Here is a 27037-nt window from a genome sequence, read left to right as displayed (position 1 = left end):
CAAACAGAAGTAGACTGTTCAAATCAACAGCAGTGACACAGCTGGCATGGAAATTTTAGTCCAAAGATTTCAAGTACGGCAAAGCCATACGCAACTGGAAAAAAAAAATCTTCCTACAGTAAAACAGTATCTGACAACTGAAAATAGTACCCTACTTAGTAATTAGCTTTACTGAAATGGTTCACTGAATTTCATTAGTTTGCCTTAAAATTCAGCAGCACATCTAGTACTACTGGTTGGTAGTAAAACCCAGAACTCAGTTTGTTCTGTGGCCTTGTGTTAACCTTACTCTCTGTTGCTATAGTTCATCTGCAAGTATGAAATAAGTATACAGTTCATTGTTGCATATTTTAAGGGATGACACTATAGCTGCTTTTCTGCCTAGAAATTAGCGATACCTGATAAAATTAATCATAGAAAAGTTAAAGGCTAGCCATCTCACACTCTGTATTACATTACAGATTCCATCTGGAAAACAGACCCATGTTTTCTTTGGATGGACAGCAGAACATAAGTAATGGTCTGCTAGGCTCTCACTTGAGAAGGCACTGGGTTATAATGCTAGGCACACCCCAAAAACAAGAGTGTCCTGTGTAGCACTTCTGGAATAATGCTAGAGACTTTAGAGAGAGACTGTAATTGGAGATTTTATTCTTTACAAAATACAAAAATTTTGAAATATTTTGAAATATCAGCACTTCTGCAAATACAGACAACAGAATCACTGACAAGTAGCACAGAAGTTATAGCAATGAGTACAGTACATTTCTTCCAGGAGCTGCAAAGTGCAAGGGAAAAATATTGTGTCAATCACACAGACAAAGAAGGAAAATTACATAGAGATTAGACAGCTTGAAAATGTCTGTAAAGTTAGGCATATGATATACCACTGAATTTCCTTATTAATAAAAATGTTCATATCCTCTTCAACACATATTACATGCACTCTTCATAAACTATTTGTCTCCCAGTACCACAAGGCCCTGAAGAAAAAAATTATGTCTATTCTGCTCTTATGCTTTTATGCAGAGCTAGTTTTATACAAAATGAGAGTAATGCAGAAGTGTTAGAAGACTGATAGGCAATGACAAACATACCACATAAATTTGGAACAGATAATGAACAGACTTTTGCAGCACAAAATTAAACACAATTGTATGTACTACTGCTGAACACTGAAAGACAGGCAGAGAACAATAATGTTGAAAAGCTAAAATAGAAATGAAAATTGGCTTTTGCATTAAATGGCTTTCATTACTATCTGTACAGACAGAAGTTGCCTGCACATAAAATCTCACATTCCCGTAAAGTGTGCATCAGCTCAAAACTGAAAATAAACTCAAAATGAAGGTTCTTAATCCTAAAGCAGATGACCTCAACAAAAAATACAGACATGCTTGATAACGAAGTTGGAATAAAATCAGGAGAAATACGTAAGATAATGAGATTGTGCAAAGTTTTTCCAGATACTGATCCGGTTCGGTATCGTTGGTTTTGATTCCTGTCCCTGGGTTCTCTCTGCAATCACGCAAAAAGCTGTCACTTCGTTTCTTGTACTTGTAGGTTGCAGCTCACGGCTAAAACGACCGGCGATCTTAGTGTTTTAGCACAGAACTATCCCACAGCCACCAGAGGCCACTGCTGTTCTTCGCTCTTTTCCTGCCTGCAGCTGGGCTGCAGCGAGGAATGAGCTCACAGAAGCCCCAGGCAATGGTCACACCAGCTTCAGTCCTCCTTTCCATTTTTATACAGCCAGTGCTGCACTTCTGCAGAGAAAATTAAATACAGTACACTTTTTATTGGCGGACAGAATGTGAAATTATCCAAATATTGCTTACCCAACCTTAGCCTTCAGGAAGAAACTAAACCTTGCATTCCAAAAACCTGAATTCATTCTTTGATATGATTAAATTGGGTTGCTTAAGGCAAGTTTTTATATGTAATTGAATTAGGTATCTGAAAGGCTTTAACTTAAGAAAAAAAACCCAACATCCATTTGAAATGGAACAAGACAGATGAATTAACGAAGTGATAATTAACATTCAACAATGAGAAAACGACTGAATAATGCTTTGCTACAATAGTTTACAGGTATCAGTACCCAACCCACCCTGTTTTTTGAGAGTGATCTGAAGTACCTGACAAATACTACTTGCAGAAACTATAGAAAGTGACATTAAAGTAATAAATGTAACAAATGAGGACAGGATCATCCAGCCTGGTTAATGCATCATATTAAACGCGTTTTAATACAGGCTATTGAAGCACTATGTAGTTTGTAATAAAGAAACTGGACATATGCTGGCATATGGATGGGGGGAGGAAAAAGGGACATCCTGGAAGGCAGTGAGAAGAACTTGCATGTTTTAACAGTTTGGCAAATAAGCAGCAGCAAGCCAGTTCAGTGGCAATGGGCTTTGGATCCATTTTTGGCTGTAAGACTTGAGTTGCCAAAAAAATGTTAAAAAAGGTACTTTGACCACTGCAGGCAGTATTCTCATACAAGTTCCCTCTGTACAGAAATATACTCATTTTAAAAAGGTATTTAAAAATCAAAAGTTGTAGGAAACCCCCATAACTCACAAGCTTTAGAGTCTTAAACAGGTCCAACTAAAGAGATAATGAAAGAAAAAGAATCAAGTAATTCATCAAAAGTATTTTGTATTAAGATTTATTTAGCAAGAAAGAGGTGTGATAAACACCTAATTTTAGAAGCTCAACACTTGTGTTTTGTACCCCTCAGCCTAAAACCAGAATTCATGGAGGGTGTGCAAGGGTAAGGAAGGGAACCATCACCCGCAGGGAACAGAAACACAGAATACCCACAGCTGGAAGGACTCATAAGGATCATGGAGCCCAAGACCACGCCATGAGCCTGAGAGCATTGCCCGAACACTCCTTTAACTCTGTCAGGCTGGTGCTGTGACCACTTCCCTGGGGAGCCTGTTCCAGTGCCCAAACACCCTCTGGGCGAAGAACCATTTCCTAGCACCTCATATCCAACCTAAATTTGCCCTGACACAACTTTAGGCCCTTAACCACGAGGCTCTGGCCCAGTCCTGCTGACTTTCAGGCTCTCACCCTCACGGAATCACAGAACTGTTAAAGAGTTGGAAGACACCTGTAGTCCAACCCCTCTGCCAAGGCAGGGTCAGCTACAGCAGGGGACACAGGTACGCGGCCAGGTAGGAGCCACAGGCAGGCCGATCCACCGTGCCAAACCCCGCTCGGCACGTTCCCCTTCCCGTTCCCGGGCCTGCCCCACAAGGGCGCCCTGCGGGCCCCGCCCGCCGCCGCACCCGGATGTACCGACCTCCCCCCAGCCCGGCACAGGCCGGCGCATGCGCACCGGGGGCCGCCGCCGCCCCTCACCCGCCGTGCGCCCCCCGCCCGCCCGGCCGCCCGCCCGGCCCTGCCGTGAGTTCGCCGCTGCCCCGCTCGCCCCCTGCCCGCCTCCCCCGGGAGGGAGCGCCGGCGCCCGCCCCCCGCAGCCCGTGTGTAGGGCCGGGCCCGCCCGCTCGTCCCCGCCCCTCCGTCCCCCCTCCGCCCGTTGCCAAGAGTGTGTGTGTGTGGTGTGTCCGTGTGTGCGTGCGCCGGGGGGGGCGGGAGGGACGGGTTGGGGGCGGCCATGCCGAGGGGGCGGCCCCCCGAGCCCGGCGGGGAGAGTGGCGAGGCCGGCGCCGAGGCAGGTAACGAGCGCGGCCGGGCTGGCGCGATCCGCGCCCGGGGGTGGGAGGCGAGAAGCCTCCGCGGGCTCCGCATATAGTCCCCGGATATGGGGGAGGAAGGCCGGGTCTATTGTGCGAGGGTACAGGCGAGAGGGCGGAGGGGAGGAGAGGAGAGCGGAGGGAGCCGGGACCGGCCCTGCGCAATGATACCGGGCGGGCCGCGGCGGAGCGGGCCCGGGCGGCCTCCCCCCAGCCTCCCGCCGGGGCAGCGCGGCCGTGGCTGTGGTGGCCGGCGGAGCAGGGTTCCTCGGGCCTGGTCCCCCTCCTCCGCCTCCTCTTCCTCGTCCTGCTGCCGCGGTGCGGGACCCGGAGCCGGAGGAAGAGCTCGGTCCAGCTTGCGGCGGGCAGGACGGGAAGGCTCCGGCTCCTTCCGCTGCTCCTCTCCTTCTCCTTCTTCTCCCGGCCAAATTATCGAGACCTTCGAATAAAGCATGATAAAAATTAGGAAACGATGTTCAACTCGCCCATCTTTCTGATTTGCAAGGACGACGTTATTTTTAAGTTTCTTGTTGTTTCCCTTTAGAAACACCTTTGCAGTCGTTTTCTACGTGAATATATGTGTAAAAAACCCCAAACCAAGCTGGTTTTCTCTCCCAACATGTATTAGTCTCACGCTTAAGTTTTAACATTTTTGATTGTATTTTATTGCCGTTGATGTCTGGGAGCACGTTCAGGGCAGGATTGGTTTGATGGGCTGGGGAGGTTGGTTTTTTTTGACAGTAGTGGGTAGCTGGAGAGTTTTACGGCTCTTTTGTGTAGTTCGCTCCTGCTGATGTTATTGTGGTTCTGTGAGCAATATCGAAATAAGATCCACAAACAAAAAATGCTGTGATTCAGGTAGGCCTGAAACCCTCCTAAGTGACTTCTCCTTCAGCACTAGCCTGTAGCAGTAGGTGTTTAATTGAAATACGTATTTTTTTCACAAATAGAATAGAAAGAGATTTGATAAAGCATTTTAATACCATGCCTATTTCAGTAACAAAAAGTCAGCCAATTAATATTTTCAGTATGTATTTAGAATATTTTCCTAATGTTTTCAGATGAGTTCTCGCTCTGCAGTGGGAATGTGTAGGTGAGCGTTCTGTGGAAGACTTTCCTGTAGAATTGAAACGTGCTGACAGGCAAAGAAAAAGCTGTACTGTTACGTCAGAGTTGGGAAGTTTGGCAAGATTTTTTCTACAGTATGGAAAGCCAGATGGGCCACAGGTTCCTACCAGAAGTGGTGGGGGATATTTTTTTTTTGTTAGTTCTGTTGTGGCTATTGGTCTCAGCTTTTGATCACTAAGTAATAAGGATATAAAGAAAGTCCCAAAGAACTTTTGGTGTTACTAGCTTTGGAGGTTGAGGTGGTTTTGTTTGTTTGTTTTATTATTTAAACTAAAAATCTACTCAAAGATCTACTTAGTTCTCTGGTAGTTTTTGAAAGGGTATGCATGTGTCATACATGTGTGAACTCCTATAGTAATGGCATGATGTACAAATGAGAAAAGGATGAGAACTGAGAATTGAGACAAGCTGTCCAGGCAGCTACAGCCTAGTAGCTGTATTCATTTTGCTTGTAGTTGGACCTTGATCTTAGACTGTTTCTATGGTAAGATGTGCAAATGGCTGACAGGACTTAATGTGAGTTTCATCACATTCTCTGTTTTTCACATTTTCATTTATTTTAAAAGAAGTTTGCCAATTTATTAATTATATTTTTTTCATAGAGGTGGTTTGAGTGCAGTTGAGAATTACAGGGTCTGGGGCTGTCACAGGGATTGAGAGACATTTGCAAGGACTGGCCTAAATAGGCAAGTTTTGTGGATTCTGGTGGGTTTGGTGCTTGAGATTTCAGCAGTTTGGGAAAGCAGTGAAGTCAATGTTGGCAAGCAGCACATTTTTTCTGCACTTCTCTATAACAAAAAAAGGTCATGAATGAGGAAGCTCTGGCTGAACAGGACAGCTTGAATCTGGGAAATTTATGTTCTCAGGACATTTGGCTGTTTGTCCTGTTCAGATACAGGCTTTGAAAACTGGTTGTGCATTTCATGGGTTTCACTTTTACCAGAAGGAATTTTATTTAGAAAATAGGTGTTTACAAAAATAAGTTTCGTATCTTTTACTTAGGAGATTGCATTGGTTTAGATTTTTTGAAGTGTGGTCCTTGGAATTCCTACAGCCATGCTATGCTGTTGTCTTTCATGGAAATGTTGCTCTCTGTAGTTGTACAGTCTGTATGTTTATGGTAATTCTGCTTTGGGAGAAAATAAAGTGAATCAATAATGTTTTATGTAGCTTCCTTAGACAAACCACCATGCATGTCAAAGACTAGAACAAGTTCTTTTTCTAGGAAAATTAAATATGTTGGATAAGAAAAATGAACTCTAGGCAGCAGTAGTCAAAATAGTATCTTGACCTCAATAGCTGATACTTTAAAGCATCCTTTTCCTTTTTTGGTATTGTATTGTTTTCCCAAAACCATCTTGCAATTTTTTTTTTTTTAAACTCAGTTAAACAGCTCAAATTAATCTCTCTGGTGAAAACTGAAACATTCTAGGTTCTGTCTGAGCATAAGAAAACACTTCTTTACTGTGAGGGTGACTGAGCACAGGCAGTGGTTACACAAGGGAGTTGTGAGGTCTCCTCCCAAAGAGAGGCCCTTTCTGGTTTTACCTGTGATGTTTGTCACTGACTAGCAGCAACATGAAATGAGCAGTTTTGACTTTTGCTATCTGATAATTTCCAAATAGCAGGAAAGGAATGCTTTGAACAGCAAAGTGAAATATTTCAGGGTATAGTGAAGCAGTTTTTAAGCCTAGAGTGTATGTCCTTTATTAAACCCAAGGGCTAGTTTGAAACAAGTCTGAACTGAGTTCCTTTATGAGTGCAGTTAAAACTTGAGTATTTCATGTCTTCAGAGGGCCTGAATTGTAACAGAAGTCACACATGAAGAGTGATAAATATTAAATAGACAAAGCTAGGAAACACAGAGATGACATAATTTTAAGTCGGCCTCTGCAGAGCTGGCTGTGTTTTGTTTGCTGCTGTCAGTCTTCTAGCAGCATTTTGGGTGCGAGTACATTGAATTAGGGGAAAAGGAATTTAGAGGCTTTGCATCCCAATTTTATATTACTGAAGAAAAATGAAATTTGAACACATCAGTTAAATCTTACCAAATTTTTGTTATGTAGATTATTTTAGTAGTTTTGCATTAGGGTTTTATGTGGTGACCTCTGACTGACAAGAGAAGAATAGGCGAGTGATGTCATGCAGCCAAGAATGACGAGGTTATGGTACAGCTTGTGTGGTGTGCTCTAAATCTCTTAAATATAGTAGGTATAGGTAATTTCTTTGGAAAACGTGCAGAAGGAACAACTGCTCAAGCTTTTGCCTTAGGAAAACATTCATATTTAGGCTTTAATGGTGATACTCTGGTATCTTGCTATTCTGCAGTAAAAAAAATCCCCATTTATGTACAAAGGGGCATGTTGGGTGATAAAGATGGTAAACTTGGATTACACTGGCATGCTTTAATTCCGCACTAGTTCCTCACTATACTTGAAATAATTTCCATGTCTTTTCCCAAGTAATCTATGCAGTTGAATAACTTGTGTTCTGTCCGTGTGATAGCTTCAGTTCTTGTTCTGTCCCTTGTCCATAGATTTCCACCAGTTGCAGAAATTTTATTTCCTATTGCATCTATGCTGATACATTCATACCTCATTTATTCCCATGCAGTAAATGCTTCCAAATATAATTAAAATTTCTATTTGAGATCTCTCATGTCCGTCTTTTGATTTTATTGCTGCAGTTGGATTATGTTCATTCTCCGGAATAGGGAAGACCATGTAGTAAATCATTTAGTTTATTCAGAAGTTTCTGTTAGCAGTGTAGTGGCTGGGCACAGGTAAAGGTCATGACTTCACACATGAGAAATCCAAATCATGTGGAAACAAACAGCTGAAAAATGGTAGCTTGGTACATTCATATGCAGCTGTCAAAAAAAGTGTAACTCCTGTTTTGGAGCATTTAGCAATAAATATAGCAAGATTTACCTAAATGTCAAACAAAGCTATCAAAGTTGCTGAAAGAAATGCCAGATTTCAGTTGTCTGTGTAGGTTAGGATGATGTGGATGGTGTATCTGTGTGGTGGGTTGGCCTTGGCCAGCAATTTGGCACCCTCCAACCACTCGCTCACTTTCTCCTGCAGTAGGGTGAGAGAAAGAATGGGAATAGCAAGAGCAAGAAAAAGCTTGTAGATTAAGATGAAGGCTGTTGAGGAAATAAAGGGGGAAAGTTTAAAAAAAAAGGTAACACACCCCCCCCACCCCCACCCCCAAAACCAGCCAAATTGCCTAGCAACAAAAAAGCCCAACCAAGTGGTGCAAAGGTAAATGTTTGCCATCACTCTCAGAGGTGCAGTCTGGTGCTCAGTCTCTGAGCCAAGAGCACTACCTTGGAAGAACTACCCCCAGTTTTACATGGCTGAGCATGATGGTTTAAGGCTTGGAATATCCCTTTGTGTTAGCTCCAGCCTTTCTCCCACCCTCAGCCTACCCACTGTGGGGGCAAAGTGAGAAACAGAGAAGGCCTTCATGCTGTGCAGCACTGTTCAGCAATAGCTTAAGCTGTGATGTTAGCAGCATTGTTTTAGTCACAAATTTGAAGCACAGCACCATATGGGCTGATAGGAAGGAAGTTAACTCTATCCCAGCCAGACAAAGTGCAACCTACTTAGTATCTCACTGGCTGTGATGGAACTGTGAATTTTGTGTCCTCAGAGTTAATTCAGGCTTCTCTGCGGCAGAGGTGCAGCAGTGTGGCTCTGCTGTCTGGACTCTGCTCCTGAAAGGAGTGCATCTGCCTTGTGTTAGCACATGCTAAGTGACTGGCCCCTGGATGTCCATCCCAGTAGTGTGTTCCAGATTAAGTGTTGACCAAAGCATAATAAAAATACCTCATCTTATATGAGTAAATCTTGATTGATTTATGGATTTTTTTGAGAGTTGAGTCCTCCTGCTCTTCCCATTAGGAGTCAGAAGGAATGCCTGCTGTTTTTGTTTAGAGTGCTGAGCTAGATTTAAACTAACCTGTTGCTTTTATGATTGCAGAACTAAGCAAAATGTTTTAATGATTCATTATCATTTGTGTTCTATGAGTTCAAGTGTAGTATGAGGAAATGTCAGTATTGCCATCCCTGTTTTGTTCCCTTGTCCTACCACTTTCTTTTCCACTCATAAATTAGTAAATAGGTTTTGATAGGGTCAGACCCTTTTGTCCCTAGGCTTGCTAGCTGCCATTTAACATAAGTGACAAGTTTTCACCCATGAATTTTACAAGCTTGAGTGTTTATTTGCAATGTCCTTTCAGTTGGATTGGAGGAGGTTATTAGAGATCTAATAAGGCTGTGCTGCATTCACAGCTGAATGAGTCCATCTGCGCCTTGCAGAGAGGGCTGTGGGCTGCCATGAGGCACAGTGCTGCTTACATAAGGAGGGAATGGCTGGGAGTGCTCTAATTCTGTCTTCCTCCTTCCACATTGAGTTGTCATCAGTGGCTTCTAGCAGAGAGCACCTGCTTGCTGACTCAACTCCTGAGGTCAATGGTTGGTGAAGGCTGTATCACAGCTGAATTCACCCAGAGTGATTATGGCTGCTCTGTGAGGGACAATAAATTCAGGAAAGACATTACAGGTTATAACATTAGGAGTATTCAAGTAAGACTCTGTTTAAACTGAAAGTTTGTTATCATTGATAGGTGCTTTGCAAATCAGATTCTTCTATTTTTGGGCACTTTGGACAAACTAAGAATACAGACAAAAATATGTTTGACAGTGCATGTTGACAAAGATGTGTTTGATGGCGCATAATGAGCTAAGTGCTCCCTGTTTATGTTAATTGTATTGATACTTGACTGTCTCTCCCAAGCTGTGAAGGAATAAGGTTGATTTATGCTGCAGCTAGACTAACATGCAAATTGAAAAAAAAAGTAGAAAGTGACAGTAGCTTCTGCACTGTTTCTATGCAGCTAATACTGATAAATGCAAATGTTTGAAACTATCCTTCTGTTCAGCAAGGTTTATCATTCGTTGTAGTGTGTAGACCTGAAAGAATCACTTATTTTTCAGGAGGTTTGTTACTTGAATAGTTACTTTATGTTTTCTCTCTCTGTGTTTGTTTATGGATATTAGTATGAAGCTGCTCTCTAATAAGAGCATGCCAATTTTTTGTGTGATTGTGTTGGTGTTACTTAATTAGTGACTGTCTTCTTGAACTAAAACCTCAGACTTTTAATTCTGTGGTTTTGGCTTGAATGGCATTCTGAATTGCATTAATTAATTTAAAAAGCAGACTTGTGTTCTCATCTGCCCGAGTATACCTGACAATAAAAAGATTGCTTAATTTGTGTTTCTAACACTTATATTTACATATATTACAATATGAGAACATAAGCATCATATTGGCTATTAATGAGATTTCTTGCTAATATGATAAATGATAAATGTGTCCATCAAATGTTGTGTCAGTTATGTCAGTATTTTGATTTTTTTCACTTGGGTACCCAGGGAATGTTTGGAATTGTTGCATTTTTCTTAATAGACAGATTTCTCAGTGGATTTTAAAATTACATGGTTCATGCCCCACTGCTGGCTTCTTGAACTTGCTTTTGTTCTGCATGTTTTTTGGTATTCAAAAGTATTGGTCTTTAAGATAGGTTCAGTATTTTGCAGCATTTGGCTTGTTTGATGATCCAAGCTGATGCACCATAAGCATTTTTTCCCTCTGATATAGGGAAAGATTATTTTATTGCTGATTTATCTGAAATACAGTAGTGTAGGTTATTACTTCGACTTGTTATGAAAGAGGTATCAGTGTAAATAAAGTTTTCATTGGGATACTGATTCTTCTAACAAACAAATTGTGTCAAACTGTTATTTCATTTTGAAATATTTTTTTAATAACATGGAAATGAAAACAGTCCTGAGTCTTATTTCATGAGGCTGTGACACCTGCCTGAAAAGTCAAAATATGGCTCGCTTGTTACTTCTTTAATTGACAGTGTCTTTCCTGTTTTTACTGTCCTCCTAATTCTAAACACAGTGTAACTGTTTAGGCCTTTCTGTTACCCAGTTGGATTTCAGGAGGGATATTTTTCTGAATACTCTCCTTGTTAGTAGAAGAGTAATCTATAAAGTCACTTCCTACATCTTTAAAAAAAAGGAGCTGTGCAATTCTCTGAAATATCCAGTATTTAGTGGGTGATAAAGGATAGGACTGTTTTAGTGACAATACAAGGAAAAAAGACATTGTAGTCTCATTTCTCCCATAGGCTACTTAAGACGTAGTGGTAATGAATAACGAGTTTGTGTTTTAATTTAAACCTGTATTAGGTAGCAGTCCTGCCCTTTGAGAAAAAGTGAAGCAATTGAACTTTCGGAACACTGTAATGTCTAAACTGGACTGTTTTAGTGGACATACTGGCTGTAACTACCTAGAACAGACTTCAGCCTGATCTCCCGTTAGCTGAGCCTTTGAAGACTTCTGGAGTCTAACCTAAGTTGATCTGCTGTGCCTTGTCCTTAAGGATTTCTGCACTGAGAGTCTTCTGCCAAGAGAAGCTGGACTTTGCAGTCCAGTTGGTGATTCTGGAGTCCAGTCCTGATTCCCCAGTGCCTTTCCTTTGCTTTTTAGCAGTATGAAAGAGAGGAACAAAAAACCCTGCAAGATTTGACTTTGGAAAGAGTTACAAAAATTTTCATTGAAAGAGTAATGCTTAAAATGTTACAACTGTAAGCAGTCCATTTGCTGTATGGGTGCCTTCTGTTTCTTCTTCCATGGGATCTGAGTGCCTCTGGGAAGGTGGAACAGCCTGGGGGCAGCTCAGGGTTTATGATCATCCATGAACTAGTCTTGAGAACTTCATGATGCTTTGGCGTGGGATGTGGTATGTTCAACTCCTCATTTTTCTAAGTTCAGGCTGCTTTTCTGTTATTTTCTATGAAATATTTTAAGATTATTCATTTCTTGCCTCTTCCTGTTTATTTTAGCGGTGGTCATTCCTGTCTTTTTACAGAAAAGCTGAATTACTTTCAAGTACTGCATCAGGTGGTCTGATTTTGTAGAATTATAGTAATCAAATTCTGCTGAAATATTACAAGATACTTAATTTTTTGTTTTATAGTTAAACTCCTTTTTAAATTGCAGAAGAAAATTCACAGCCTGTAGATTTATCAGTATTGGTCAATACAGATATGATACACATTTTAATAAAAATGGTACTACATAGGTATATTATTGAACCAAGACCAATACCACTTGGCAGTATTATTCAGAATCTAGTGAGCATGTTGGGATTTTGCTTCAAAGTGTAGAGAAATTAGCACCTTTGATGATGTCACTGCTACATTTTTGCTACTTCAATTGCTTCCACATTGTTTTTGTAAATTGCCCAGTGCCTTTGATCTCAAGAGTGAATGTTTAAAGATAATAATCTCTTTGGTTCAAGGGGAAGGTTTGAAGGCCTTTGGAAAGTCATGGATTGGATGGATCACTTTTCAGTTGTCAATTTAAAGTGAGAGGTCAGGCCTACGTGGGGTTGAACAATTACTCCTTTTTCCAGAGGAAGGAAAGCCTTGTGCATTATGTTTTCACATAGCCCAAGTATAGGAGTAGGTTTTTCTTTCACTTCTCTTGTGATGCCATTATTTACGGAAACTGATTTTGTGTCCTTTTTTCTAATCAGGCATATTTATCACAAGATTGCTTGAAAGTTTGTGTCTTGTAATTAAAGCTGTGGTTTTCAGCTTTTGAAGAAATATGGCCATTTCAGGGTTATTATTGATAGTGTCTGCATACTATGAATTTATAGTCTATTAAAAGGTGCAGTAAGTGTAAGTTTAAACATGATAAAGATAAGTGATGTTTGCATCATTTTCTTACAGAGAAATATTTGATAACTAAACTTTGCAAAGCAAAATTTAGTTGGGTCACTTAGTCCAGGAATGGGAAGTGCAAGTCCCTAGGGCATTGTTTTTTGTTGTGATTTCTTGTCCAGATAAATTGTGCTGAAATGTTTCCTCAACTACAAGCTTTTAAAGTTTGTTTATGAGATTTTTTGGCAGGAAAAAAAAAATGATCAGGACATAAGGTATTGATATTTTCTTTCCCCTTGTAAATGTTGTGCTCAATGAGAGAGGACTTTGAAGTGGGTGCAGTAGAGTGGAAATACTATATGAACTATATAATCTCCAATTTCCTCTGAGGAAATGTAAACAGGATGCTGTAAACTTCTGCTTGTGTTGTTGTTACTTCCTATGCCTAGTTCTTACATACATGAAGAAAAGTACTGACTTAAAGAGAAACATCAGAAACCTTGCATGTCTAGATAATAAAATAAATATTCCCTTCTTTTTGTGTTCTGTTGTTGATGCAGTTATAGTTGTGGTAGTTTGAAACTGAATTCTATAGATTTTCTCCTCTTTCATGACTCTAACCTGCAGTACAAACTGACCCCTCCTGCCAGTCGCTTTTCTTAAAGTTTTCCTTGACTAAAGATAACTTTCCTAGTAATACAGTATCTTCTCAAATGTAAAATGTGTTTAACTTTCTCGGATTAATATTTTCCTTTTGTCATAAATTATTTATAGGATTGACTTCACTCATTTGAGCAGGAGGATGTAGAAGCTTGTGACTTGGTGTATCAAAAGTTACATGACTGTAGGAGTTCAAAAGAAAACTGTATGGGCTTAGACTGGGTCTTTTTCAAGAAAAATACATCTCTTTCCATTGATTGAATCTGTATGCACTTAGACTTGCAGTTTATTGCATCTCTCTCAACTGCTTGAAACATTGGTGTTGGGTTTACAACTCTAAAGGTTTTAAAATAGGTTTTAATAAAGTTTTTGTAATGCCAGAAGGAGAAGAAAGAAAATATTTTTCTTAGGGAAGGAGCGAGCAAGAGAAGGGAGGGAGGGCAGAAAATCTGTGTAGTCAGAACTGCTGACTATGTAGTTTTAAAAAACTTTTTTAGAAATCTGTGATGTAATATTATTAAAAGTAATCCCTGGCAGTCCCTTACTCATACCTAGTGTTTTTTGCAAGGTTTCATTTTGTTTCAGACTTGATGGATGTTTGTGAAGCACAGAAAGAATTTATTTCAAATTACTGGGGAAAGGTGATCATTTATGTCTGTAGTGACTGGCAGTTTGAGGTATGGACATATTTGGCTGATCCTGTGTCAATGGAAGCAGTGATATTTCAGCCTGAGATCTTCAAGATTCCTTGAAGTTACGCTGTTGGATAAGTCAAAAATCTTAGAAGAATTGAAATAGTTTCTGCTTCAAATTATTCTGGTTTTTACAATAAATTATAAGTAGATAAAATGTGACTTCATACAAATGTTTAATTGCTTGTTTTGTAGATGTTCTGACACCAACTACAGAGAACGGTAATTTTCCCTACCAAGTACCCAACTTCCATAAGTGTGAGATTTGTTTGCTGTCTTTTCCAAGAGAGACCCAGTTCCAGCGCCATATGAGGGATCATGAGCAAAATGACAAGGTATGAGTTGTGCTAGATACAACCAGTGTACATTGATATTTTCATATACTGTCAAGTGAAGCTAACACAGGATGTCTTTTCCATTTCTTTTCAGTCACACCAGTAATAATTATTACTTGGGGACCTCAGAGTTTTGTGACATATCTCTTTTATATTTTCTCATGTTTCCTTTGAAATAGGACCTTCCTTTGATGCCCTTTAATTGGACTGTTGTTTCCAGATCAGTAGTTTTTAATTTTAGCCATTTTCTTTGATTTCTAAAATACCCAGGTGGTTGACAAAATGTATGAGTTTGTTTTCAATAGTTTGCAAAGGGATTCTACACATTAGCAATAAGAAGAAAATAATGCTTATATTTATTGAAAGGATCCTACTTGTAAACTAATTTAGTATGTATGTATTAATCAGTGGATTAATGTCATCACTTTAGCTGCTTACAAATCAAATTTGGGAAAGAATGAGAAGAATACCAATATGTGATTAAGACTGGACTGGCTTTTTAAATGAAGCTTTTGCCACAAGTTGCATCTGTAATATGAAGCATTTAATTTATTTCCCTTGCTTTCTTGTTAACAAAGCTAAAACTACTGACATGTTATAGAAAAATAATTCTATTACTTTTTGAGGTTGCCCTAAATACAGCTTAATTTTCACAAAATGTAGCATAATAATGGAGATAATTCACGTATACAAAAACAGCTTACACAAATTTCAGTGTTGTAAAATTGGTAAGGTTAAGCCCATGCTATTGCACACTTGTGTAAGAGCCTTTACATCCAAAAGTGAAAGTGCTCTTAAAGAATGAAAACTGGTTTTGCAGATACCAAGTGAGGAGCAGTCAGGCCTAGTATAAACCAAGTGTTTTGCTGCTTTGATTATTAGTTTTACTTCAGGAGATTTCATGGAACCTCAGAATATGCTGAGTTGAAAGGACCCACAAGGATCATCAGGGCCAACCCCTGACGCTGTACAGGATGCCCCAAGAGTCACACCATGTGCCTGAGAGCATTGTCTGAATCCTCCTTGAACTCTGTCAGGCCTGGTGCTGTGACCACTTCCCTGGGGAGTCTGTTCCAGCGTCCAGCCACCCTCTGGGTGAATCGTGATCACAGTTAAAATAGGAAAATGTATTTCTGTCTCCTGCTCATTGCTCTCTCCTACTAACTTCACTCTTTTCAGACAGTCTCAGTTTTGAGTCTCTGGTTTCCTTAGTTCCCCTCCTTTCTTTTGTGCTCTTATAATGCTGTATTTGCATTTTCTGTAATGAGATGCAAAGAAGATAAAATAATTAATATTGGTATTTTTAAGCATCATTATGCTATGTAGGTACTTGAATTGTTCTTTTTTAATGTTTAACATTTTGATTTGTATGGTTATATGTGTCACTTAAGGTATATATAGCTTATGGGAGGATTAAATTTTGTCTTTATTTTTGTGATTTTAACGAACAGCCTCACCGGTGTGACCAGTGTCCGATGTCATTTAATGTTGAATTCAACTTGACACTTCACAAATGTACTCACAATGGCGAAGATCCTACGTGTCCTGTGTGCAACAAGAAGTTCTCCAGAGTAGCCAGTCTGAAAGCACATATAATGCTACATGAGAAAGAGGAGGTAATTCATTAAACTTTATAACTTAATTTTGAAAAGACATGTCATAGTGGTTGTATTTAATCCCTTACCTGTATGCTTTAGATTTTGTGTAAATTTAGATTTTGAATAAATGATTTTGTTCTGAAGAAATATAAAACTTTACGTGGGGAGTCTGTTTGAATATTAGTTACAGAAATTAATATCCTGATTATAAATAAGTGTTCCCATTGTGTCTTTACGAACAAAAGGAACTTGAGCATATTTGATACATACCATATCATACTATATATAAACATTGACTGATTGGTTGTTTGCACGTACTTTTATTTTGAAGATACTTCTGTGACTTAATCTATATTGAAAAGCCTACACATAAGAAATAATGTGTGATCATGTTTTATGGCAGATGTTATGGTGAGGCACTCTCACCATTCATAGAAATAGATGAAGCTGTTACCTTATCTACAGCTCCCACCTCTGTTTTTGCGTGGTTGGTTGTTTTGCTTGAGGAGTACTTGTTCCTTCCCCTATCAAAATTTCATTTTTCATTTTGATAGAGTGTTGATTAAATTCTTAGCAGTTAATACATAGTGGTTGTATTTTGCACACTTTATAGTCTTTACTGCATTTCAACAATTGCCAGAGTTGAATGCACTGCCCAAAATACCAAGTTTTTGATGATCTAATTGCCTCTTCCCCCTGTTAAGGCTTTTTTAAAATTGCACTTCGTGTTGGAGAACTGGAGCTGAATCAGGAATGCATTTTTATTGTCCAGCTTCTAATCACAAATGTAACAGTGGTGTGTTTCTCCATGCCAATTGCTGACAGCTTACAGCAGTTTTGACCTGTAAGTTGGGAATAATAGGCCTGTGTGCACTTCTCCCTAAACCAGATGCAGGGCACGCCATCTGTAGAGGTTGTATTCCTTCTTTAATCATTTTAGCTCGTGTTTTGTCATGTACACAGCCAAGTAGGTAGCCAAGTTAAGTGGACTGGAGTCCAATTTTGCTGTATATTAATGTATCTATAATGATAAATGGCTTAGTTGGTATTGTTAAGGAAACTTGATTTATTAATTGCTTGAAACATCAGAATGACACCTGAGGGTGGTTTTTGGTATTTATTTATACCACTAAGTGATTTTTCATGTGCTTCAGCAGTGCTGATTTTTTTGCTTTCGTGCAGATGTCAGAAGAATAGGCTGTGTGATGCCTTTCAATTTAAAATTCCATCTGCAGCTTGAAAATTAAATTTATAAAAATATGAACATATTTCAATTGCTAATGAATGTGTTTCTTATAATACCCAATAGTTTTGTGATAAAACAGAGATGAATGTAGCAATTAATTCACATAAAACTGCAGGAATAACTTTCACAGTAATTATGCACAGGACCTGTAGGAGAGCTGGAATTTGAACTTGAAGCAGAGGGAATTGGTGATGGCACCAGCTGTCATTGAGGGGTTTTCCACAACGTGCAGGTTAACAAGTTGTGGGTGGAGTATGTTCTCCCTCCTGTCTACTCTTCTTCCTTTTGCTGTTAGAAGGGTTACAAGTCTGAAATCAGAGCAAAGGTGCATGTACATTAAGGGACATACATAGAGGGTAAGAAGATTGCTTCACAAAATGAAATTTGGGGAACTTTACCTTTGTGTTGTGCTGCATCAGGCAGCTTTATCTACAGACGAATGCAGATGGGAAAGAACAGAACAGCTCTAGTGAGATTTGGGAGAGTGGGTCTGTCTGTGAAACTTAGATTTTTGTGATTGATTGCTCCATGTGAGAGGTTCTGGAAGGAATTTTCTGAGCTGTTGATACTGAGCTTGCAAGACATTATTTTCTCCTCACATTCTTCAGTGATTTATATGTGATAAACTGGTGTGAGGGAAAAGCTTCATATTTGAAATTCCTCACTAATATAGGGTAGCTTTCTCTTGAGAAGTCACTAAGAATATATCTTGTGTAAATATGATCCATCTTCTTGAAGATTGTTGAACATGTCCATTTCCTCAGTGGAAATGCACAATAGTTTTCATTGCTACATTTTGCCCTGGCAGGATAGAAATGGTGAATAAAAAACTGAAACACAAATTATTTATTGCATTAGAACTGCTATTATGTCTTCTTTTTTCATGAACATGAGTGGCTTTTGGGCTTTAGGAACACCTTAATATGTTGAAAAAGTTAAAACTGATATTTGGTGGATATAAAATGAAAATTCCTTCATTAGAAGATCCTCTTGCTTTGGGTTTTTATATTTTACTTTGTGTGATGTTGGGGTTTTGTTTGTTGGGGTTTTTTTGTTTTTTTTTTAGAAATATCCACTGAATTTGATTTGTACTGTCTAATAATTCGTGAGCAATGATCTTTTGAAAAGTGCTGATTAAAATCCTTTACAGATGCTGGGAGTGATAGATACAAAACAGGTGAAGATCATGAGTTCCAAAGTGTTCTTCAGATGTTGCATCTGGTAAGATAGGGAGAGCTAAAACACGCAGAATCCAATGAGTAGAGCTTCAAAATTTTTTTTTTCTGAGTTTGGGAATTTTGCGTATGACCAACTCCTTTTGTTTGGTGTTAAAACGTGGGTTTAACCATAGTGAGGTTACAGCATTCAAATACTTGCTCTGTGCATGGTGGTGATTTTTTTGTGTGCTTGAGGAGCAAAAAAATACATCTGGTATTGCCTATAGCGGAGTCTGTTTGGTGTGATATATAGGTGGGTTTTCTGTAGTTTTTCTGCTTTACCGTAATCTTGCTTTCCTACAGAAATTTCACAGTACTGAACAGAATAATGAAGGCTTTAATTGTCTCAAATAACTTCATCTTAGGTTATTTTTTTTTTTGTAGAAGTTGTTTAATAGAATATGTGTATTTGCAACTTAACGTGATACATATGCATGTCTGAAAAATGCTGAGAAGTGATTCAAAATCCCTCAGTTTTGAGGTTCGTGAGCTTGGCATAGTAATTGTAGGTTTCACTTCATGAAATTTTCCCCCACTTTTAGAAATCTAAAATCATAAACTAAATTTGTTGTATAAGAGCAGTAGATGCCCATAAGAAATATTCAGATTTGAATGTATGTCCTAGAAAAAAAAATTAGTTATTTGTTGCTCACTCTGTAACTTGAATGCAGTAATAATGGCATCTAGGTTAGGTTAAACAAATAATTTTTGAATTGGTAAATAATTTTGTTAAAGGACTTCAGCTTTTTAAGCTTTTGTCTGGGAATGTGATACTGCAGAATTTTTTTTTCAGACTTAAAGAACAAATTTATTGTCAAAGCAGTCCAAAAATAACCGTGGCATACCTGTGTTCCTCTTGATTAAAACATTCTTGTCAATATCCTTCTTGAAATGAACATGGTTGTTTTCTGCTGTTTGTTTTTACTTTTCTTGTTGATCATTATGAGAGAGGAAAAAAGGGGGGAGGATAAGAAACATTTCAATTTGCAGTGATAATCACAATTACTGAAAACTGAGCTGATAAAAAAACCTTTCTGAAATTATTGGGTTGAAGAGATATCTGTTAGAAACACTGTGTCCTTCTTTATTTCTGTCATCTTTACTGTCAAGAAAGCTTAAAAGTCAGTGAGTGCTAACTCTGGTGGGATTACTGTTTAAAAATAAGATTCAATATAATTTTAACCTGTAAAAGTGTGAAATCCCTGAATCCACAGTTACAATGATTTTGGTTAGAAAATAATTATTTGTTACAGATGTTTCAGTAGACCATGTAGGTGTAGTGGCACTGAGGTGAGCTTCTGTGTGTGTCTTGAACCAGCCCACTGAGGAAATAGGGAGTGGTGAGGATGGTACTGAGCTGCTTGTTTCTGCTGCCATATGAAGTTTTTCAGAACTCAGTTCTACTGGAGTTTCTTAAAATATAAATATTAATATAATCTTGCAGTGATTATTGTACATGATTTATATCACAGGGCTCATAAACTCTTCTTGCTCGTATACTTCCCTTGCTGCTTGCTTCCAGCTGCCAATGTCCATAGAAGGGTAAGTTAATCTGCTTGAACAAAGCTTGTGCACTGCTGTTTTGAAAAATCAGTCTCTATTATATCTTTCAGAATCTTATCTGTTCAGAGTGTGGAGATGAATTCACTTTACAGAGTCAGCTGTCCATACACATGGAAGAACATCGTCAAGAATTGGCAGGCAGTAGAATTCACAGCTGCAAGTCTTGCAAAAAAGAATTTGAAACTTCCTCACAGCTAAAGGAGCATATGAAAACTCACTATAAAATAAGGTGACAATCATGGGTTTATAACAAAATGAGCAGATGTTACTTTTATGGTGATAGCTGGGAAAAGCAGGAGTAGTATTTCCAGTCAGCAAAGTACCATGATTTATGCAGATAATTTCTTTTCTTTGGTATGGTGTTCTAAAATGACACTTTCTTTTTAAAACCTTGCTCAAGTGGGTGGTTATTTTTGGAGGTCTTTTTTCCCCCTGTTTTTGTATTTAGGCACACATACTAAGCATAGTTCATCTGCAAGCTATTTGTAAACATGCATTAAGTTTCTCTGATGCAAAGTGATTTTTGAAGTGTGTTTATGATTTTAAACAGTAATAGCAGTATATTGAAGCAAATGTATATTAATTTTACATAGCATTTATTATAATGACAAAAGTTTTAATGCTTTCATTCTGCAAAGATGTTACTTGTTCTTTGCAGTTTAATCATCTTTCCCCGTTACAGCCTCCCATGAGTTTCTTGTAAATCTGAAAAAGCACAAAATGAAAGGGGGAAAAAGAGCCCTGGTAAATGCTGTTCTTATTTTTAGTGAATATTTGTTCTGTTTTTTCTTTCAGCTCTCTAGTTTAACTTTACTTTGAGGAAGGTGAGAGCTACTTTAAGTTAGAAGGAAGAAAAACTTCTCTTGGTTTACTTTATATATTAAAAAAGCCTGAAGTCTTGACAGCTCATCTCTCTTTTAATTTTCACTGTTTCTGTAAAAAACAGATGAGGAAAATGACTTATTCAAAACCAAGAAATGCTGTCTATTCCCTGTTCTTCTTGCTAGAAGTTAATACAGATTCTACAATCTTAATAGTTGTATTGCAGGAGGTTTAAACAAGTGTTGTAAATTTCAATCTGCAAACAGACATTTAAAGGTTTGAAGTATCAAGGTTTGTATTGAGTTATGTAAATGTATTACCTACTAAAACCATTGTTCTTGTGGACAACTCCTATTTAGAGTTGTTAGGATGAATAAACTAGTTAGTTTGATTTGTAGCTAAATGAATTTTGGGAATTTATATTCTCTGTTTCTGTGGTTCTTTGGAGAATGTGATTTGTATTTAAGGGCCAGTGGGGAATATTTGGGTTGTTAAATTCTTAACTTGTTCTTACTAGACTTCAGCAAGTGCATTTGTACTCCAGTGTGTGAGATTTGTGTGTTCTAGTTCAGAATGAAGGACTTTGCTATATTCAGGCAAAAGAAATAGAGTTGAAGGTTCCCACCAAAATGTTTTTTTTTTTGTGAAGTCACTGTATATTGTTCACTGTTTGTGAAGTCACTGTATATTTCTGGCGTAATTTACCATGAAAATGTCTGAAGAGAGCCTCTAAGATGTATCAGATCTTTACTGCAGAAATAACTAAAAGTCTTGGTGCATGTAGGTACTGAGAAAAGAGCTGTTGGTGTTCTATGAGTATCATTATGGAGTTTGGGTTTTCACTGTTGCAGCTGATACTATGTTGCCATCAAATCAACACTATGTTAAAAATGATGGCGTAAAAGAAGCATACTCAAAGTAATGTTTCTTTTTTTTTTTTTGAATCACAGGGTATCAAATACCAGATCTTACAACAGAAACATTGATAGAAGTGGGTTTACCTATTCCTGTCCTCACTGTGGGAAGACGTTCCAGAAACCGAGTCAATTAACACGGCACGTTAGAATACACACAGGTAAGGCTGTGGAAGTACTTATTTTAATTTGTTTTTGCTTTAAAAATATCAGTTAACCTCTGAAATGCCATGTATTTTTTCTCCCTGTTGCGACCTGAAATATTATTAATACATTTGGCTTATTAGATACAGTTACCTGTTGGTTTAAAATAAACTTTATGTAATTCATTTGCTTAGGAAATTTATATGCTTTTAAATTTTTCAGATTTATGTGATTAGAAGCAGTTTAAAAATGTGAGACAATCTATACATTTCATTTGTTTCCAAATATCAGTTTTGGTACTTAGAGTTTTAATGGGCCCTAAAATCAGAATCTCTTGATAAAGGCCAGTCATCTACTTTAAATTAGATCTTATGTGCTCTAGAAAGCAGGTTCTAAAATGTAGTTGCAAAAAGAGCACAAGTACATGAGAATTAATGATACTAATAAAGTAGTAGTCTTGCATTTTTAAAATTGATTAATTTAAACTTAAGAAGAAGTGGTTTTCTGAGGTGATAAGCCTAGGTTGTAATAATTGAAGAAGTGCAGGTGACTGTTCAAATTTGCAGAATGAGTAGGAAATGGTTTTTGCCACATTTATCATAAATATGTGCATGTTTAAACCATAAGCAGTTGAAATAATTGAAAAATGCCAAGCATAAAATAATACAAAACTTTCGAAGTGTACAGATGACTATAAAAGAATACTTCTTATGTTTTAACCAGGTATACATTATTATAGCAGGAGTTTGGCATTAAACAAAGTCTCCTTTCAGTATGTATTTTTCATACATACTGAATAAATTGCCATTTGTCTAGTTTTTAGTTAATTCAGGTATACATTTGTGTAAGTGTACAATTCTGTTTGTAGTATCAGTGTAATATCACTGTTCAGACAGTGATGTAATGAGTTGCCATTTAAAGGAATGGCCTTGTTTACAAAGAAATAAAAAGACCATTGTGTGACACTTAAGAACCTTTTGAAGTTTTACAGATCTAGTTATAGAAAAATAACACAAGAGGTCACCCTTGTACCTGCTTTAAAACAATTGCTTGAAAGTAATATAAGAAACGTCAGTGAAAATTAACTTCAGTATTTTAGATTCTTGGCTCTATTTAATTCATTAGCTTATTTTAGTCAGAATAAATAAACGAGATTATAGTTGGTTATGGATGCTTTTTTTAAGCTTTGAAAAGTTCAGGGGCATTTATATTTTTTTTTCTGAAGACTGAAAGACATTTGTCTGTTGGGAAACAGAAAATGCAGTCCCAATCTGCACATGATGGGAGGTCATTTTAAGTTCCAATTACCTTGCAAATACTCATGTAATTTGTGAAGTATGTTAGTACTCCAAATCTGCAGACAATCTGTCTGGCATTTGTCTGCTTGAGGTACTGTAGATATGTAGAAAAGAACAACTCTGTTTTAGAGAATTTAGAATGCCCAAGTTTTTAAGTGTTAAAACAGCAGATCTGTGCACAATGGGTGGCATTAGGTTAGTCTCTTAATTGCAGTACTTTTTTTGTTCTAGCTAGTCATTTCAGGCACTTAGACCCTTCTGGGAAAAAAAATCCAGTCTCAGGGACTGCAATTCCCACATTAATAATTGAGTAATGAAGCCCTCGTCCCCTTTCTCAAATCTGTAATTTATTAAGTTGCACTTGAGAAATACAGAAATTTCATGTTTCCACAATAGAGTTAGGATTTCGTTTTTATAATGAGATTTACTTACATAGGCAAACTTAACCTGAAACAATAGTTCCATATGTCCACCAGCAACTCTTACTGGAAGCTAAGCATTTTGCCAATGAAAGCCTAATAGGAATTTTGTATTTCCAGATGTGAATCAGTGTTCTTCATTTTAATCTCTTTTAAAAAAACATACAGTTAAAACCTGCAATCCTTAAGGCACCTTCAAAAACCCTAAGCAGCAGAACAGAAGATATACATTCCTTCAGTGAGTTATATGCTTGAAATCAATTTCAGAAAAATAGCTGCTTTTGTTCTTTTGTTCTGTTTCTTAATTAAGGAATAATAAGTTGAAAGTAGATGTAATTACAGCTATAAAATTATAAATAATATAAAAATATTTATTAAAACTGATTTAATGTGTACATGGTAGGACCTAGTGGTGTAGCAAAGATAGCACCCAGTGGTGCTTATACTGGTCTTGGCTGTGGAAATGTGCAAAGGCAAGGTGTTAAATATTTTCCTAGAGTTACCACAGCTGAACTCTTTCACTAAAAGAAAAAAAAGTAGTAGTACTAGATTCACAGTGGAGGTTTCCAGGAGTTAAGTAGGACACATAGTTGTAAGAAACTGAAATTTATTATTAGTAAGTTTATGTAGCTTTGTTATCTGTTTATTATGTTATATATGTTCTATCACTTAAAGTTTCTATGGGGTTTCTCATGCTTCTCTGGTAACATACAAAAAGTGGAATTATGCACAGCACTGAGGGCACCAAAATTGGGAAATTGTGACAAAGCATTTCTGTAAAAATGTTGGCTAGTTTTTCTTTAAATATTCAGTATGATCAGTTTTAAAAATTATTTTCTGAGCAGAACTGTCTAAAACATTATTTCATTGCATCTTTTCAGTATGTGGTTACAAAGAGTGAATGACTCTTAATATTTATTGTGAATGGGAACCATATACCATCTTATGCAGAGTTGCTGTAAGACTTTCTGATTTTAAATTAGATGAAAGGTTTAATTTTTGACTGTTAGTTGTTTATTACTGTCCATTTAACCCTCTGGGCCTGCTTGTTTCTGTAAAGATATATACATTTTATAGGATTTGGTATAAAACATATGTGGGGTTGTTTTTTCTTTTTCCCTTTGGTCTTTTTTGCTCCAGTGATTTTGCATAGCAGCTTTTAAGATCTTTCAAACCACAAGTTGAGGGAAGGTGCTTTAAATAATTGCTTCATTTAGATATCCTTTATTTTACCTATTTAAACTAATGATCATCAGCTATGTCACAAAACCTTTTTAGCAAGGCTACATTTGCATCAGAGTAGGTGCTGAGGTGTTGAGGTAAACAATTTTATTGTCAAAGCTTCCTAATAACATATCTAATAACGTTTGTATTTTATTTTAATGGATACAATTTTTCATTTAGCTACAGAAAACTGCTGACATTTCCTTAAATCTCCTTACCCTTCCTCTTCCTGCTGCTGTTTCCCTGCAGGTGAAAGACCTTTCAAGTGCAGCGAGTGTGGGAAGGCCTTTAACCAGAAGGGGGCTCTGCAGACCCACATGATCAAGCACACGGGGGAGAAGCCCCACGCCTGTGCCTTTTGTCCCGCCGCCTTTTCCCAGAAAGGCAACCTGCAGTCACACATCCAGAGAGTTCACTCTGAGGTAAAGGCCATTGTTCATCGAGTCCTGGCTGCTAACATGCATATAAACTCCGTTTTGCGATTCCTGTGTGCTCCAACCAGTATGCATTTATTGCTACCGTGTAGATTCTGGTTTGCTGCTTTTACCTCTGAGCTTTCCTTAGCTTGTCTGAATAAATGTATACTCAGGAGAAGTAGCAAAACCTTCATTGGCCAGTGTCTTTTCAGTACACGGGCAGATTAATGAATAGTGGGGTTAGGTGTACAAAAATGTACCTGTGTCTGTCTTGGGAGAACAAGGACTAGAATCAGATGAAAGCCAGAAGTAGCCGAGCAGAAAATGGTGAAAAATTTCATGGCCAAACAGCAACTCACTAATTCTATTGTAGAACATACTTGCCATTTGTCTTTGAAGTATGTTTTGCAGCCTTTTACAGAGTTTTTTTGGTTACAAGTAGAAGAAAATTCCAGAATAAGTTTTACAAAAAGAACGATTCAGACCTCTTTATGTCTGGTTTTTTTTTCTCTTTTTGACAGACAGTTTTTAAGACTCAGAAGGTACTGCTGTGATAAAGTAATACAATCTTCTTAGCAATATGATCTATGCAACTTTGTTCAGTAATTTCCTTCCAGACTTCAGTGAGTTGTGGTTGGAAATACCCATAGAAAGAGACCTAGTTTAGGTTTGAAATTATGAAGTGACAGAGGTAGTGCTTTTTGCTTCTTTTATTTCCTGTGTGCACAATATCATCTTTGTTCTCACTCTTCCCCTAACTGAGATTCACAGTGTTGTTTTTCATTTTTGTGTTACAATGGTAGATATTATTAAGGATCCTTTTAGCATGTTAGCTTCTTACTTTTAGGATATGCCTTAGTGTATGAATATGTCTTATGTGATACACTTAATTATGTTAAGTCATATAACTTGAAGTATTGTATTCACTTTGGGACACTCAGTTCAGGAAGGACATTGAGGTCCTGGACATGTCCAGAGAAAGGCAATGAAGCTGGTGAGGAGTCTGGAGCACTCTATGAGGAGTGGCTGAAGGAGCTGGGGATGTTTAGCCTGGAGAAGAGGAGACTCTGGGGTAACCTTATCACTCTTTACAGCTCTCTGGAGGGAGGCTGTGGCCAGGTGGGGATTGGCCTCTTCTCCCAAGCCACCAGCAACAGGACAAGAGGACACAGTCCTAAGCTGTGCCAGGGGAGGTTTAGGTTGGACATCAGGAGGAATTCCTTCATGAACCTGTGATTAGACATTAGAATGGGCTGCCCAGGGAAGTGGTGGAGTCACCATCCATGGACATAAATTTTTATGACTGGACTTGGCACTCAGTGCCATGGTCTAGGTGACATGGTAGTGTTTGGTCATAGGTTTGGACTTGAGGACTTCAGAGGTGTTTTCCAACCTAATTGATTCTGTGATTCTCTGGTGTGATTGGTCATCCTCAAGGTTCACAACTCTCTATGTGTGACAGCTTATGCTACATGAAAAAATGAACCAACATTGTTTTAAGAATTTAAATTGACTTTTTTCAATATTAGTTAACTTTTTACTTTTCTCTCTGTTACTCTGTTTTTCTGTAAGAAGAAAACAAGCTGTGGGATAAGATACTTTAAATAAATGCTCTTGATCACATCCTATGCTGTGTTTTGCAGTCCTGAGCCTGCATTTGAGTTACTGCTTTGGTTAACTTACTGATTTTTTTTTTCTTTCTTTCTGTTGCTGTGTTTTCATCAAGTCTGTGTGGAACTCTCTGAATTCTTTGTTTTATTCTGAGACAGTTACAGAATAACATCGCAGCTGATAATGAATTATGGGTTGATTCTCACTTCCTAAAGCACTGTTTAGTTGTAGCATATTTTATTACTTGATACCTCTTCTTGAAAGTCTTGTTGGCAGTTTAATGTCACAAAAGATG

General features: G+C 38.0%; 1 protein-coding gene and 1 long non-coding RNA gene across 6 annotated transcripts in view; one reads left to right on the top strand and one right to left on the bottom strand.

Annotated features, from left to right (window-relative positions):
* Positions 1-631: 631 nt before the first annotated feature.
* On the bottom strand, positions 632-4136 carry LOC143694849 (uncharacterized). The gene is made up of 2 exons (XR_013183574.1): positions 3879-4136; positions 632-1766 (listed from the first exon to the last, which is right to left on the bottom strand). It is a non-coding gene; the product is annotated as an uncharacterized LOC143694849 (long non-coding RNA).
* ZNF236 (zinc finger protein 236) overlaps positions 3337-27037 on the top strand; it is a 77958-nt gene continuing 54257 nt past the window's right edge. For 4 of the 5 annotated variants that reach the window (XM_077183600.1, XM_077183599.1, XM_077183590.1 and 1 more), the window contains exons 1-6: positions 3337-3417; positions 14131-14270; positions 15722-15886; positions 19945-20123; positions 21667-21791; positions 24965-25137. In XM_077183600.1, the coding sequence (XP_077039715.1) occupies positions 3342-3417; positions 14131-14270; positions 15722-15886; positions 19945-20123; positions 21667-21791; positions 24965-25137 (858 nt within the window). In that variant the 5' untranslated portion in view covers positions 3337-3341. Of the gene's footprint in view, positions 3418-3469; positions 3690-14130; positions 14271-15721; positions 15887-19944; positions 20124-21666; positions 21792-24964; positions 25138-27037 lie in introns of those variants that run through there. The other variant, XM_054628847.2, reaches the window with a different exon arrangement.

This window comes from Agelaius phoeniceus, chromosome 1 (assembly GCF_051311805.1).
Source record: "Agelaius phoeniceus isolate bAgePho1 chromosome 1, bAgePho1.hap1, whole genome shotgun sequence".
Taxonomy (NCBI): Eukaryota; Metazoa; Chordata; class Aves; order Passeriformes; family Icteridae; genus Agelaius; species Agelaius phoeniceus.
Note: the sequence above shows the minus strand (reverse complement) of the source record. Positions and strands in the feature narration are given on the sequence as shown.